We start from the raw sequence: 17,828 nt of genomic DNA, 5'->3' as shown, positions 1-17,828 counted from the left end.
TTATACATAATAACATATGGGCTACTATTTTATAATTGAGCAAAGCCGCGAGCGTACCCTAGTACTGTAATTTGATTCAATTGTCAGTTTGTACATTACAAATGTTTTTATGAATAATTATGTAGAATGTTCGATCGGGTCTTGGGATGGAATAACAGACAAGAATAATAGCTCTGTATTAATAGTTCCAGTAAAAAATGTAGTGTAACAGGTGTTTCATTTTGACTAGATTTATATCCTGTCTATTTTGTTTATATACCTACCTCCATTGTTGCGATGCTACACATAAGAAAAAACCACGCTATAACAACAACACTTTAAAAAAATATTTGATTATGTACTATATCTCTACCATACCAGTGTAGTCCTGGATAGGTCTTGGGTAAATGCCCAAAAGAAAAAGAAATACTTACCTTGTTCAAATCGGGAATATTCTCGCAAAGTGAACTAACATGAAGAGAGAGTCATGAACGTGGATGAAGCGAAAGAATTATGCGATATCGTGACAAGTGAAAAGATGTAGTATTACTCTTCGAGAAAAGGCGTGATTTTATGTATGTTTGTAAAAATAACCAAAATATACTTTCTCATTCATAATATTATTTATTTATTTAAAACTGTATTGAGCCTCAAGTGTGTAATAAGTGGACTTAATGCTAATAGAATTCTCTATCAGTCTACCTTTAGAAAAATAGCAAACAGATAAATAACCCGGTGTCAATATAAGAGTAAAAAAAGAAATACACAAATGCTTTATTTAGTATGGATAATGTTGATATGGCCAATTTTGATTTAAACATATGTATCTAATATATTTAAACGAGCATTTCTTGTGTATATACGAGTATAATCAGGATCTCGGAAACGGCTCCAACAATTTTTCGGGGCTTTTCGGCTCAAGGAATCGATTTATCAAGGAACCTAGGAGGTTCGAGAAAATGTTCCCAAGATAAATAAACATTTTAAAACCCGCGTTTTAAGAAACTATATCAGCGCCATCTCTGGTAGATCGAGCAAAGTTCGGTCAACCGGGTACGAAGTATATGATGGAAGTGTGAGTTCTAGTTTGAAGTTCTGTATACGCAACTGTAGGCGCAGTAGATGCAGAAAATGAAACACTGTTAAGTGTTATTCTTTCGTGAAGTGCTCCCCACAAACTGCAAGCCACCAACTAACTGCAGACGGCAAACCACACATGTCACAGTCTAACATAAAACCTTTGCATTAAACTAAATATTTTACGTAAACTCAATTTTTACGTAGTAAATTATATTTTGAAAATCAAAATCTTTAACACATGTTTTATTAAATTTATCAATGCGTTTAAGTTCATACGTTTATTTTCGTTTGTACATATTTATCTTACTTCGCTTGCGGCTCCGCGGCTCACGAATTCAAGACAAGCTAACACCGAATACACATTACATACATAAATACAAATAATAGTAGTTTTAGTTAAATCTTACCTCTGTGTAAGCTCTTTTACACATATTGAGAGGATTATCATGAAACTTGGCATAAGTCGCTTAGGAACATAAGTTACAAGCTTTGTATATAATATCTTCTTAGAAAGCAAACTTTTAAATATTAAAGAACAAAATATCCATTGTATAATTCAGTTAAAGCATACGAAATTTTATAAAACTTTATTCATTCATTTATTGCTGTTAGTAAATCTTGGATAAACATAGACTTGCCAACAAAGTCTTCCCAAAACCAACACCAGTTGATAAATTAATGAAATTTATCAACAGATAAAATTTTCGGGCGTTTACTGTTCTCCAACTCACATTTAGTGAAGATCTAAAGTTGTAAAGAACAATAGCGTTCGTGTCTATCTGTCAATTTCGTTTTCTTCCGGCTGACTGCCGCGGGTGGGACACAAGTACCTAGATATAAGCGGGTGAGATATACACTACTATACCTAGGTATAAACAACAATGTGGGTCACGACTCACGAACTGACGACGTTAGGACAGCTCGAGAGCTGAACGCCTAATCTTAGAATGTTTTGGACGCGATTTATTTTTACAAATTTAATAGAAGAATGGTTTATAGGCTTAAAACTTCAAATCCCAAGTATAGAAGCTCAAGGGCGGAACGTGCAACTTTAAAGGAAGGCGCACATACATATGAAAGAGTGCTTCATTAGGAAATTTTTATTTTATTTTAAAACTTAATTGAATTTATAAAAAGGTTTATCCGTTTTTAAATTTATTATTAACAATATTTAAACGATGTAGGTACGTTTGTCAATAAAATGCTGTTAACGAGGGTATTTCAATTGATGGAAATCCGACGCTTTCTTAATACACAATAGATGGAAATCAGGCAGATTTCAAAAGGCTATCAATCATAACCATCGGTAATAAAACTCGTGGGCGGTCCTTTTATGCCATAAAGAAAGTATTCTACGATTATACAGATAATGAACATTTAATATGAAAAGTTTTTTAATCGCCACAACTGATAATGCAACCTGTGGGAGTCCGATTTGTTATAAGGAAATCTGTGGTGGTCCTAGCGAAAATGATCCGATCCCCGTTTAGGGACCCGTCGAGCACAAAAACGCTTAAAACTCCCTGTGTACCGTAAACATACTAGCTGCCTCGCATTGGACATTCTCAATAGTAGAGGAAAATATGTCACAATTAAGTTTACTATTTTAAGTTTATGAGGCATTTCATCATAATTTTCAAAACTCTTAATGTTTCCAGTTTATTTTCTATTACATTTGATATTTACTTTCCTGGCCATCACACTGTTTTACTTTGACAAAGCAACAACGGAATAGTAAGAAGCGCGTGGCAGCACGTACTCGACCCATTTTTTTACATTTTGTCGCAAATCTATTTGTGTTTATTGAATAGAAAAATCTTTTTATCCTTTTTTTGCACACAATGAGCAGAACATATGGGAGTAAAAGATTTGATATATGAAAGGACGAAGAAATGCTGAAAAATATTATCCAAAACATACCTATACTACGAGATCTAGACGAAACAGCAGACCAGAAAAAGTGGGATGAAAAAAGTAGAAAAGCGGTCCATAGGCCCGAAGCGTGAGCGGTACGGTGCAACTGGGGACACGCCAAGATGAGAAAGACATATCTCTCTTTATCTCATACGTCGCCACGTTCTCATCAGCACTATAATTAATTTAGACTCCCCTGCAAGGTTCCGGATATCAGACGAGAGTTTGTGTAAAAACCTGACTTACTCCAGGGTGGTCGCAGGGCTAACATCAGAAGGATGATGATGACATAAAGCAGAATTTTGAATATTGCTTAAGTCTTATGATATTGTTTGTTCGCTTATAATGTTCAAGTTTTATATATTTCCATTATGAGAAGAAAGCAATCGGAAGAAATCCATCAAAAGACAAAATGAGTTGTCGTAACATAAAAACAATTTTGTTTTACTTAGCATTATCGTTCTTGTTTCAGAGGCTTATTGCCTTTGTGAAAAGCTTAAACGTGTTAGCCTTAAGTTACAGACGAAACATGCTTTACATGATGCTTGTATTTCTCATATCCAATAAGGGTTTTTCCTTCCTCCCTAACGCATATGCGCATGATCGAGATGATATATGTTTCGAAACAATTACGTTTAGAGATATCATGTAAGGTATACGAATTGGACTGACATTTAGGCATAATTAGGAGTACTCGTATGCTTGCTACGAGTCGTATTGGACGAGAGCACCCGAGATGGTAAAATAAACATAGCTGGTTCACAATAAATCCTTTTTTTTTTAAATTATATATGTACGTACTCGTATTAATTACAATGTTAATCGTTGGCCATTATGATAATCTGCACATTAATGTAATAGAATTCTTAAGTATGACTTAACAAGTCCTTTTCAAGGTCAGTCAATAGACTTTCCCACTTTTGGATCATAATCATAGGAGTATCCAAGGTTGATGATGAATAATTGCATAAGCAGATGAGGTATAAGAATAGTACGAAAAATACAGATACAGGGTGCCAATGCCATGATTTATGATAGCTCGTTCATCAAGTTGAGCAAACACTTTTTTAGCACTTTCGCGAAAATGAAAATACTTATTTGTATGTGCCATTTTAATACATACTCTCATTTTTGCACAAGGACATACATAGTTCACAGTTCATAACATCTTTACTTGTATTTGTTTTAAATTTGCTAAAACTTCAGCTGTTATAATGTTCGAGTATCTATATTTATGTTTCTCATAATTATCTTTATCTGTAAAACTTTTGTAACATAAAATCAAATGCCGTAAAAGTAGCATTTCTAATGATATAAGTATGATATAAATTCAAAGGGTGATTAATTTTTTGTGCCATAAATAATTGTTTCATATTGTTTTAATTGCATCGTTGTGGAATTTTATTTTTCGACAAAAGAATACAAGCTATTATTCGGGGAAGAATGTTCCATAATTCCATAATATTGCAATCTACCAATCAGATTGAGTGGAAGTTTACGCTTAGAACGATTAGCTACTTAATTTCATACATCCATTCTTCCATCGTTTCCATGAAAATAATACTTATTACTAATAAATCATTGTCCCCGCTCGTTAAATCAATATAAAATTAATAAAACCAGACAATGGATCGTTTGTTGAAATTAAATTAAATTTTGCTAGCATGTTTTAGGTCACATTTCCCTGCCAAAGTATTCATTTTTCTTACTCATGTTGACGTATCCGTCTGCTAACCGACATCTTTCTCTAACACTAAACTACTTTTGGCTTTAATTTTATATCCATTGGCTGGCTTTTCCGGAAGTGGCATATCCATTTGTTGCCCAGAAGTCGATCTTTCCAAGGTCATACTTAACACACACAAGAGCATCTGTATAATAATAGCATAAATGTGGTTTCAAGCGCTAACCTCGTCAGTTACCATAATGAAACGAGACAAGTACATCTAAGACTGGCACTGACGTCGGGTTAATTAATTATATAGGCAAAGTTGATGATCAAATTGCTGTCGACTATAATTTCCTATGTCTCCTGAGGTTAGTTATCCAATTAAACAGTTATAATTTTACTAAAACGCAATAATTTTACTTGCGTGAATATAAAACATGGGATGGCGTAATAGGTGGAAATTTATGGAGAAATACGCACAATATGTAGATTAATTTTGCAGTAGTTCTGGAAATTAATATGATAAAGGAATGTATTATGTTATAGAATTTCCACACTTGTACAGTACAAGTAAGAGGCTATGGCTTCAAATTTACAATACCTGTGTATGTAAAGGATAAAACCGACTAATGTTATGGTGAAAAACCTATTAGATTTACTTCAAATCAATCTTGTTTATAAGATTGGGTATTCTCAATGTTTAATTGACTTAAACATATGGTTATTTATAATTCGGGTAAAATATGTTTGAAATATTAATTAAACTCTTATAGGAGTACCATATACTATAATTGATTTACAAAGAGCTCAAATACCTAACATCAGTAGTCGTAATACATTGATGTATGACAAAAAAAATACACAATGCTCGTCCGTTCCTCGCAGCTGTGAAGAAAATGACTACTCTTAATACAGAACATTTATTTGGCAAATATCGATAATCGATGGTTTCCCACTATTTGTGCGCTGCCGATATTATTTGAGTACAAAAACTAGTTGTTTTGGCTTGTCTTGCCGTGAAATTTTTGGACAAAACGTTTTAGTAGTAAGAGTAATTCAGTGGCAAATTTCATTCCAATCAGTTTTTTTTACCACGACGTAACGGTAATGTTGTCCGCATAAGCATTAAGCATTCAAAAAATTAATAAATATACATACATATACAAATCACGCTTTTTCCCCGGATGGGTAGGCAGAGACTACATCTTTCCACTTATCTCTGCATACTTCCTTCGCTTCATCCGCATTCAAAACTCTCTTCATACAAGCTCGGCGGTTTCGGGTACTCTTGACCTAACCCTTTACCAGGACGTCCTTAATTTAATCAAGATACGTTCGTCTAGGCCTTCCTTTTAATAAATATCTTAAATAAAATCTCACAAGACACCCTCTTTACAAACATCAATGAAAACAATGTTTTAGCTTTATGAATACAATAAGACAATAAGAAAAATGCTGTAACGATAGAAAGAATAACTTAGTCAGACCTAGTAATTTCCGAAACTAACCTTCAGAAATTGATAATTTACTTGTTCTCTCCCGTCACATAGAAAAAGTTTAATACAGAATTTCATAATATTTTTTTAATGGCAGTTAATAAAGCTTATTAAAAACTTTTCAAATTGGATGGATTCATACAACCAACATTGAGTTCTCGTCCAACAGTTCTCCAGTACAGTTCCCAATTTGACGCTTAGTATTGTTTGTCTTAGTCGTTTAACTTTGACTTACCTGCGATAAGACTGAGGGGCGACCGGCCAGCTCCGCCTGGACCTCAACACCAACGCCACCCTGGGCATGGAGCCGTGTATGTTGCAGCCCATCTGCGGCGCCGAAGTGCGCTTGCGACTCCACCCACGCCGCCCGCTGTTAGCGCCCCACAGGTGAGCCGTGCCGTGTTCTGGGTAAGACATGACATACCATGATATTGTTTATTTCGTACATCTTACATCGAAATATAAAATAGAGGACACTGGCTGACTGATTGACCTTTATATAAACGCGCGTAAACCGCTGGGTCTAGAGAGTTAAAATTTGGCTTAACTGCACGCCAATACGTGGCGGCCTGGGCTCCAGAAAGTTGCGGTTGTAAATGAAACTAACGCCAGAATAAAAGGAAGATGAAACTTAAACCCAAGACAGTAAAAGACGGACCTAAAACCTGGTTTCTTTAGAAACTAGAAAACTATATGCAAGAACGTTATGACTCCATCAAGAGGCATTATATTTGTTTTTCCAGTTAAAAATGATTTTTCTATTAAGCTTCATTTTAATTAAAAGCTTACAACTGAGCGGATAAGTAACTTTTATATTGAAGAAGATTATTGCTCGACTAACTGCTAGTTAATCGAGTAATAATCTCCTCAAACTTGTCAACTTTAAAATAGGAATGTACAGAAATACGAAGTCTAATCAATAATTGAGTTTGTTTCGACTTCAGTTTCATCTCGCAAGTAGTTGCACAAAAACTGTTGTCTTTTAAATTTTTAAGTAATTTCGTCTCTAATATTTTGTGCTGTTTTTGTTTTTGCTTTTGTGGTCGCTTATGCCTGTGGACGGAGTCCCATGTGCTCGTGATCGATCCCCAGTCTAATTATGACGTTAAATGAACTTTTTCGGATTAGACCGTTAAACTAAGATTTATTTATGTGTCTAATCCATGTATTGCAAAAAAAATTTATTTGTAAAAGCAATCTTGACTTGACTTAAGGTCCTATGTCCCCTAGCTGGGGCAGAGGGCATCCACAGTGCGTCGCCATCCCGCTCGGTCTTGAGCTTCGCGTTTTATTTCGCTCCAAGTCTTCCCTAGATTCTTCACCTCTGCGATGATTGTCCGCCGCCAGGTCTGTTTAGGGCGGCCACGTTTACGCTTTCCTTGGGGATTCCAGTCTAGGGTGTGGCCGATCCAGTTCCATTTGCGGAATTTGATCTGCTGGTCGATCGGAGTCTCACCGCAGCGTTCCCACAGGTCTACGTTGGAGATTTTCTCAGGACAGTAAACACCGAGAATACGGCGAAGACAGCGGTTAATGACGACTTGGAGACGGTGCGAGGTTTTTAGTGACCTTCCACGTCTCACACCCATACAGCAAAATGGTTTTCACATTGGACCGGAATATTTTGAGCTTAACTCTCCTAGTCAGTTTCCGTGATTTCCATACAGGACGGAGCTGTGCGAAGGTTGCTCTTGCCTTGGCGATTCTCGAAGTGATGTCCTCTTCGGTCCCTCCAGTTTCCGACACTACACTACCGAGGTAGGTGAACTTGTGGACTCTCTCCACCCCTCTGCGCCGATAAGCAATGGCAGGGAGCCAGTTGTCCCGCACCTCATTTTCTGGGTCTTCCTAATATTCACTTTTAGTCCAACCTTCAAAGCCTCTCGTCGTAGGTCGTCCAGTTTGGCCTGCATGTCGGCGCGTGTGTGACTCAACAGGCATAGATCATCGGCATAGTCCAAGTCTTCTAAGACATTGGAGAGGCCCCACTCTATGCCGCGGCGCTTATTGTTGGTCGTGTCATGCATTATGCCATCGAGAACGACAAGGAAGAGGAGAGTCGAAAGAAGACATCCCTGCCGCACACCAGCATGAACCGGTATGTCCTCCGAGACGAGGCCGTTGTGGGTCACTCTACAAGAATAATTTCCGTAGAGGGCACTAATCAAGTTCGTGATTTTCTCGGGGACTCCAATTTCACGTAGCCTGTTCCAGATACAGCTCCATCTCATCAAATTTTATTTGTAAAAGCAATCTGCTTAAAATTTAATTGAGGTAAAATTTCGTAGATTTTAATAATGAGTCATACTTTTATTTGCTTCATTAACTGTGTATTAAAATAGGTCACAACTTAATTTCTTTTTTTTTCAAAAAAGTTTAAAGGTAATATTACTCAGTTCTTTGTTATATCACGAATAAAGAAAATTTTTATCTATTGCAATTTTGAATCGTATTTTCCATCTCGTTTCTAGTCCTAAATGGAGTATGTGTTCAAATTAAAGTATTACCTTTACAAAAACACTATATCTTCCATCTAAACCATATTTGCTCTGAACATAAAGAAAAACATGGCGGTGGTAAAAAGATTAATCGAAACGGTTTGGAACCCCAAATGCCTTAAAATCAGCTTAAAATACGTTTTTTATATTGATTTGTCTACATTTCGTTATACTTTGTTTGCTTATATCACGAGTTCTCAGCTGAGAAAAAAATATATTTAAGGATATATTTATTGTATCCATATTAAATATATTTTTTTTTTTGTTGGTAACGAATGTATTTACAAATGAAAAGACTTAATTTGATAAACTTTGGCCCACGCGACTATACTAGATATTCCCACCAAAACGAAGCTGCAGGCAAACACTTAGTCTTTAGTCTTTGATATTTTATTACAGATTTAAATTTATCTACAATGTTTAGGTTAACATTTTATTGCAACCTTGGTTTATCAATGGAAATTGTAAAGTAAACATTAGTTCGTATACAAGTCTATACTTTATTCTTTACACGAAAATCCATACAAAAGTTGACTTTTAACCCAGTAGTAGACTGTTACTACTGTTAGACAATGCTTTTAGAATCAAGTTAACAACAGCGTCTGAAACTTGTGCAATAAAGTATCAAATAACACGTAAAGTCACGATTTTTTCGTCTGTGTTCTCTGGAGATATGTCCGCCTATGATCACGATCCTTGATCGGGTAAATCAAGCTACACGAAGCGACACTCATTTCTGATGAAATCTCAACGGAATAATCATTATTCGAATTTCTATGACTGTAACACTTTTGTGGCTCTGTCTACCCCGCAAGGGATATAGACGTGATTATATGTATGTATGTAACACTTTTCAATAGCTATTATTCGTGCAATAAATATAGGTCAACAGAAGAAGGTATAATCCAATGGCGGTCTGTTTACGGCATATTGATCTCTGTGGCAAGCCTTTCATAGCCTTTTTATATGCAAATTAGCTTGAGTTAATGTTAAAAAGACGCGCTACAAGGCAAAATCCGACCCTGGTTTAATTTTCTGGCGGTGTTTCTAGAAAATCCCAACTGGATTATCTTATATTACATTGAAAAGATTTATATTTTATAACTAGCTGTTGACTGGGCTTTTCTCCTGAAGGAATTTTCAAAAACAAAAGAAAAAAGGCCGCAACTTTTTTGTGAACCAGTAAAACGTTTACTTAGAAAAACTTTTTTTTTTTTCAAATTAAGTGAAATGAATTGGTGAGTAGGATATTTAAATGATAAAACCTCATACAATCAACAAATCAATATTCATATTTAAAAACTCTTCTGATATAACTTAAATAATACAACAATGATACAACTTAAAGTCAAAACTAATTGGGTGAAGATGGGTGAAATTTGATATAAGTATAGTGAGCGTACCAAAACCTTAATTAGGATTTTCCTTAATTTCCAATGGAACGAGTAAAATTATTTCGTATATCCGGGTAAAACAGCCAACATAAGCTAATAAATACATATATTTTTGTACCCGAGTATAAATGTCAAAGCCGAAGAAAGGGCATGGTGTCGGGTTTATTACGTTTATTACTTGTTGAATGAGATGTCAACGGTCGTGTTATTACAAAGGCTGGGTGACAAGCTACTTTTTAAACCTAGTTGTACTTATTACTTGTATATTACTTTTAAATTATTTTACCTAAATATATAAAAAAGAGGACACAGACCGACTGTTTGTCTGTCGTATCAACGCAGAGTTGAAAGGCCCAAACCACTCGAAATATTGGTTTTTTTTTTTTACCTAAGAGAAGTTTTCCTTAAATTAATGCGATAAGAGGAATTAACGGATCGTTCCTTTTATTCATACTATTATTTTCTCACCATATTGCCTTAGATGGCGTTGTTGTAGTCAATTCACGTTATTAATATAGTGCACAAGCAAATTGATATTTTTCATGCTCAACGAGTGAATCTACAGCTGTAGTATGTGAAGGTCTTATTGAATGTTTAATATTTGTTTTGCTTCGTTATCGCATTCAATTTTCTGTAATGATAGTTGTGAGATATAAATAAATATTATAAGGAATTAATACGGAAAAGTTGATAAAAAATGAAATAAGCCTTTAACTGTAGATTGTTTTAGAACATTTCAATTTAATTCAAAATCTTTATTAAAAATCAATTCCACATGACGAGGAAATAGAAATAATGGACATAAACAAAATTTACAGGACCAAATTATAGTCACAAATATTTTGAAATATGTCTAAGAAGGGAAAAATAAATTGTGAAAGGTTGTTCAGTGATCTATTTAAAGTCCCTAAGGATTTCTATCCCCTCGAAAGAGAGCTTCGCCTACTCGCTAGGCAATCACTTCAATAAACAAATTGGTATTGGAAAAAGTTTTCTAATAAAACGAGTTCACTCTATTTATTTTTTGCAAAGTTAATTATATCAAGCGTTAAATTTAAGGTAAGATCAAATCAAAATGCAAATATTGAAATCGATAAATGGAAATTCTGGGGTGAAATTGTTGCATAAAGAGAGACTAGAATTTATTTCATTTATTGAAGACTAGCGACCTGTCATGGCTTAGTCTGTGGTTCCTTCCCTTCCAATAACACCCGCAGATAACAACCACTGTAGCGGTGAAAAAGTTTTCATGATCGGTTGAGTATTTCAGAAACTTGGCCCTTACAAACAAACAATAAAGGTTGATACTATACATTTTAAAAATATTAGTATATATCCATTGTTTTCTTTTAACTGGATAAAGTTAGTTACGAATGACAATAGTTATTCAATTATAATTACTACTCCTTACAAAACCTCTAATAAAGCGCATAATAACAGTTGTAAACTGTCTACTGTTTCTTTTAAAGATGTAAAAGCAGAAAATCAGGTCAATACTTAACTAAGGACCAGACGACAGTCGACCTGAAAATTCTAACACTTCGAAAGCTTACTTTACCTCTCCATCCATCGTCTGAAACACAAAATAATGTGACTACGAATAAACAGAAATATCCCATCTCAATTACCATTAAAGATGCAAAAGTAAGTTTGAATATCTGTTACGTCTTCACGATAAAACCACTGTACCTCATTTTGCCGAAACTTGGTACAAACATAGTTTGGAAAAGCACTTAAGTTAATAATAATCTACATACATATGACTCTTCTATAACTTAGTGACTGACTAATTGACTGACAGACAGGAGGATTTCCTGAAATACCCGCGGAAACAAAAGAAAAAAGGGGTTTACGTTTAACGCGGGCGGAGCGGGTATCTAGTAGTACAATAAAAATGGGAAAAAATGCTTGGCCAAAAATTGTTAAGCCTTGTTAAAAAAGTCTTTAATACAACACACTTACGTGGCAATGTGCACATATAGTATTTTATTGAAAGAGATTCATTACCTATTTTTATTTTTTCTCAGATAGGTAGTCTTGTATTACTCTCACGAGATAGTGCAGTTATGAAAAATATTATATTTTTAATATAAATACATGTTTGTAGTTTTTTTAATTTGCCTTTAAGTGTACTTGGGTTTTGTACTACGCGATGTGATTTTCGTACTTCACTCCCGTCTGTCCCCGATTTGCCTGTGAAAAATTCCCGCGATAATGTTTCTATTATTTTAAATTGATTTATTTACTTTACTATTGTTGGTTCACCCTTACCTATATTTTATATGATACTAGCGATCCGTGGCGTTTCGCACGGTTATTCATAGATATAAAACACTTCAAACAAGAACAAAATCTGTTCACAACTTTCCGAGTTTGGCGCTTACATAAAGGCAGAAAAAATAAAGGGATTTTATGGGATAAGTGATGCTCTTTATTATAGTCAATTGAGTATTTACCTTCTTGATTAGTCTATATTCATGTTAATTTATTAATACCTACACTAATATATGTGTGTCTCATTTAAATACATGGTTGGATCTCAGTACTTATAGAAAGTTATTCAGTACACTGAATAACTTTCTATAAGTACTGAGTAGCTCATCCTTTACCGAGATATAGCCATTATTATTATGCTGTTTGTATATTTTTCAGTATATAATTGAAGATCGTGTTTTCTTTTCCTCTTCCATCACATTTTTGAAAAAAATTGGTGTATCTAGTAGTACTTTAAATAATTCTGTGGTATCGTATTTGCCATAACAAAATTACGTACGAAATCATCCGTCAAAATATTGACAACACTTTTATCCGTAACACGTGTCGATACAATGCAGTTTTTATAATTATTTGAACGATTCTTTCCTATGTTCAAAATTTTCTACAATCCATAAATTTTTGTAAGAATAAATTGTTATATTTTTTTTAAACTTATTTTGCCATGGGATCTACAACATATGTACTTTAAATAATTAATAAACTTTCATAACATATCAAACAGCTAGGGTAAATATCATTGAAACCCATAAAATATTCACACCGTCGTCTTTTTAATGGTATAACGGTACAAAATAATTAAGAAATTGAATAACCAAATATGATACTTTAATTCTGATAAAACAAAAAAATTTATCATTTTAATATGCCACACCTGTTGAGTTTTTTAGGTATGTGTTGTTGATTGGACACCAGAGACCCTTAATCATTACATTGTCATGCGCCGTGACAGTTCAAGGTTTTTTTTTCATTCTTTCTTTCGGTCTCAAAAGCTCGCAATTAACATTAAATTTCCTACGCAATTTCACGTGAATCATTCTGTATTGTCATAGGTATTTAGTGAAATGAAAACGTTTTGTACCATATTCCTTGCATTCTACCACATTACCATTGAGAAACACAGAGAAGTTAATTAATGTAACTTGTTAACGCTACCGGTCTACGCTACAACATGTTGTTGATATATGACACAAGTGCCGTGTGTTTTCCAGCACTTTAAAATAGGTCCACTTTATATTATCCCCATTAATGACGTAAGAAGCAATTAAGGGTATGGCTTATAAACTGAGGATTCTTGTTAAGGCGTAGGCGATGGGCTAGCAACCTGTCACTATTTCAATCTCAATTCCATCATTATGCTATGCAGCTGAACGTGGCCCTTTAGGCTTTACAAGACTGTTGGCTCGGTCTAAACCGCAAGAGCTGTACGTGTTATTATATGTATCACAAAGTATTTTAGTAGGTAGTACGAGTAGTTTATTATGTACACTCTAGTGTCAGAAATTCTAATGTAAACAAGAGTCCGGTGTCGTGTACATCACGAGTACTAGCGTGGCTTTGAAAGTAAAGAATAATTTTATTTATTAGGGAATTATGTTATGTTTATTTGTAAATTTATTCTATATATTATTTTTATAAGTATAAATATCATGTTCGAAATACCAAACACAATCGTAAAAATGTTTGCTAGTAGGTTGCCTGTAAAAAATTGCTTAAGCGATAAGGTCGCCTTTGTCCATAATTAATGTAAAATTTTTGTATCGGATTTACTATTATTATCTTAAGGAGTTTATTATTAGTCTCTGCCTACCCCTCCAAAAAAAAGCGTGATTTTATGCATGAATACATACATACATACATATGGTCACGTCTATATCCCATGCGGGGTAGACAGAGCCAACAGTCTTGAAAAGACTGACTGGCCACGTTGAGCTATTTGGCTAAATGATAGAATTGAGATTCAAATAGTGACAGGTTGCTAGACCATCGCCTAAAAAAGATTCCCAAGTTTGTAAGCCTATCCCTTAGTCGCCTTTTCCATCATGACACGACATCCATGGGAAAGAGATGGAGTGGTCCTATTTTATGTACGTATATATCTTAAGGCGATAAAATAAAAAATGGAAATCTGATAAAAAATATCACAGCAAGATAAGCCCCACACATTCTTTCTTACCTGATTAGATGTCTGAAAAATGTACTCCTGCCTTGTAAGTAGAGTAAATAGGTAAAGTTTCCAATAATAATATATGTGGCCATATAGACAACCATACACCTATGTTAAAACTGACAAGAAAAATGAAATTATCAGTGTTTTTCTAAAAATAGTAACACTATTGATTGAACCTATGTTTTATAAAGAGAAACATCACACATTCTGTGAAGACAGTCTATGTATATCTTACTTTTGGCTCATCGCAACGGCAGAGCAGTCAATCTTACTTTATAGTACATGAATATTCATACAGAGTTAATAAGTGGGGTTCAAAGTGACCTAATGAAGATATCAAACGCAGTAGCATAAATTTAAACGATAACAGACTTTAAGTGTTAATAATAATAAAAAGTTATGGAATAATGAAACTTGATACTGTAAGGTAGAAAAAGGCGGATATGCAAACAGCAGACCACAACAACGAAGGCAATTTGAAAATATTGTCTTGAGCGAAGCAAGCATTTTGTTTTAGGATATTTACACAATAATACGAGTCTTGTATTGACCTAGCAAGCGATCATATGTTCGTTACGCGATAACTTTATTTATTTCGTATTTCATAATAAGTCGAGAGTATTAATATTCAAACGGTTAAGGTTGCACATGCCACATGCATGACTCTTTTCTGGAAAATGTACATTAGTTTGACATTAGGCTACTAGGCGGAGTCCGAGCTTCTCTTCAGATAGGTAAACTTGATGATAAAAGCGTGCAAATTATGGCTTGTAAAAACAAATACTTCACAAGAGGTAGATGCCTTAAAAATATAAACTTACGTATGTGTAGACTTGGGTGTGGTCCCTGTTCAGAGCAGGCGCGCCTGCCTCGCGCGCTCATCAAAACTTCCCTGCGCGGGCGCTCATACCCCGCGTCACCCGCGCCCGAGCCACTCGGACTTGCCTCAGAAGGCCCACTAACGCCGCCTACTTCGTCACGGCCTTCTTCAACAACACACGCAGACATCACTTCCACCAACGTCAAGTATTGATAAGCACTTCACTCAAATTATTTATACACTGCACCACCTAACTTTACAGAGCTCTCGTGAAACATGTCTGGCATTGATCATTGTGCGCTCATGGCATCCAGTGTTTGTAGTCACGTCAATCTGAAACAAAAAATTATGTGTTAGGTACAGTTTTGAAGTAGGCTATAAATATACTGAGAACGACATGTCTAATATTAATTAGATATCTCGTTGCAGAGAAATACAGAAAAAATCTTTAACAGGTATATGCAATTTTGAAAACCGTGGGTCCCTAATAAGAATTACCATACAAGGATAATGTAAATGTAAACCAAATTAATGGACCTGTTATATCTTTAGTCGCATTTAAGTCTATTCGAATTAAGATTAATTATATCAACTACCAAACCATTAGTCGGCAACGTATTATAATGTTGAAGTTCACAATCACAACCAATGAGTTATACTACGGATAATGGTAATGACTACAGTTCAAAGCCGATTAATCTTTTAAGCCGATTACGTTCTACCTTCGCAATTCATTATATGCATTATTCCACTAACCTACTGAAATAATCCAATAGGAACACGGACCAGGGTTTAGCCTCATGCAGGTCTATAATAGTTAACTGTAATCCAGGTGTTAGTTAGGTCTCGGGCACATATTGTTATTTGAATCTAGAACACGGACTTCCAATTTAGCTCAACTTATTGGAAAATAGAGGAAATAAACTAGCATAGACGATTACACGGTCACGCATACTAACTATTAAAAAGCAATGTCTTGGTAGTTATAATTTAAGAAGGGTTTTTAGTTAAATAGGTTCATAATATATCTTTATATGAAAAATTTAATTTTGTGTTGAAAATTAAATTTAATGATAAGTTGTCTTCCTCTATATTCTATTTTTAATACACAATTCAATCAAACGTGATCTTTCTCCTGGCGGTAATCCCGGTTAATAAAGTACCCAACCCAAAAAAACACAAAGAATATATGTATATCTATATATATTTATTCTTTTATATAATAACGGTTTGGTTTTGCTCCTTTTCTAAAGGGGCAGGAACAAAAAAACAATTATCTAAAAGTAACCTTATATATATTTTACATATACATCGCAGCGTCAGAAAACACCTTTCATTGCGTTGTGTGTGTACATGGCGCGAGAAAAATAAACAGACAAAATTACTTGAACAACCTTGATTGACGTCCTTCTAAATATTTAAAAAACGTACCATGAGACTACGCTGTGAATTTTTGTCCGAATGTAAGCCTATGGCTTTTTTTTGGATATACAGAAAATTGGATGAAAATATTACTTTGCAACGAGAAACACGATGTTTTCCCTCAAACGCAGAGCATTTTTGTGAGTAATTTAGATTAAACAGTTATTAGCTGCAGTGGAATTTAATACCTTTCCACTCGACCATAACATCTGCAAGCAATTCAAACATACTTTATTATTCACAGGTAAGTAACATATTTCAATATTCAACTAACATGGCACTGTAATTCTAGCATGTGACACACGGCTTTTATTTTGTCGAGTCCATTCCAATTTTTCCCGGTTATTGACGGACATAAAACAGAGCCTTTGTTATAGGAATTGACATTAATCCATTCCTATTTTCAACAAAAAATGGGTTACAAAAAGATTGGTAAATTATTGACAACATATTTTTTTTCTTGTTTATTTTCGACTAAAACACAAATAACTGTGAATTTAGAACATTATCTTTCTTAACATATATCTGGATCTTATTAAAGACTTAATCTAGAAATATTTTTCATTTGATAAATAAAAGACTTGACCTATATAAACTTGTGAAAATACAGTAAATTTACAACACTATTATATGGCAGTGCTACATTCTGATAAATATTTGTTCCACGAAACAGCTTGTTGTCGGACTGGCCGGAACGAAGTTAAATATTTTTGCAGCTTACCCTAGCCTATCGATCGGTGTAAATAACCTCAGGCCTTAGTCGAGTAACAACAGTTTGAACCTACGTGTAGAATTCTAACAAAGACTTGTAACAAAGTTTGTCGACGTAAAATCAAAGAAAATTTGCGTCTATTATTGCAACTATATCCCCATTTCTAATTCGTTATGTACGGAATGAGCATTTAAATTTATAACACTACTTTCTTTAAGCCCCAAGGTTCAAGTAGGTAACACTCTACCGCTATTGTTAGCTACGTAAACCCACTTTTTATGAGCACTATATCACTATTTTTAAAGCAAGTAAATGATTGATATGTTTCTTCCATTTCGCCCTATCATTTGTCACCTCACTGAATACATTCTACAAAATGCTTTTTTTACAGTAACGTCGT

At 34.5% G+C, this 17,828-nt stretch overlaps 1 protein-coding gene across 1 annotated transcript in view; it reads right to left on the bottom strand.

Moving 5' to 3' along the window:
• Window positions 1-15,627, bottom strand: part of LOC106137774 (cAMP-specific 3',5'-cyclic phosphodiesterase) — a 389,030-nt gene extending 373,403 nt beyond the window's left edge. The window contains exons 1-2 of the mRNA XM_060945161.1: window positions 15,296-15,627; window positions 6,374-6,542 (exon numbers count right to left, since the gene is read on the bottom strand). Of these exons, the coding sequence (XP_060801144.1) occupies window positions 6,374-6,542; window positions 15,296-15,482 (356 nt within the window). The 5' untranslated portion in view covers window positions 15,483-15,627. The remainder of the gene's footprint in view (window positions 1-6,373; window positions 6,543-15,295) is intronic.
• Window positions 15,628-17,828: the final 2,201 nt, after the last annotated feature.

This window comes from Amyelois transitella, chromosome 7 (assembly GCF_032362555.1).
Source record: "Amyelois transitella isolate CPQ chromosome 7, ilAmyTran1.1, whole genome shotgun sequence".
Taxonomy (NCBI): domain Eukaryota; kingdom Metazoa; phylum Arthropoda; class Insecta; order Lepidoptera; family Pyralidae; genus Amyelois; species Amyelois transitella.
The sequence above is the reverse complement of the archived record's forward strand: the minus strand, read 5'-3'. Positions and strand labels throughout refer to the sequence as shown.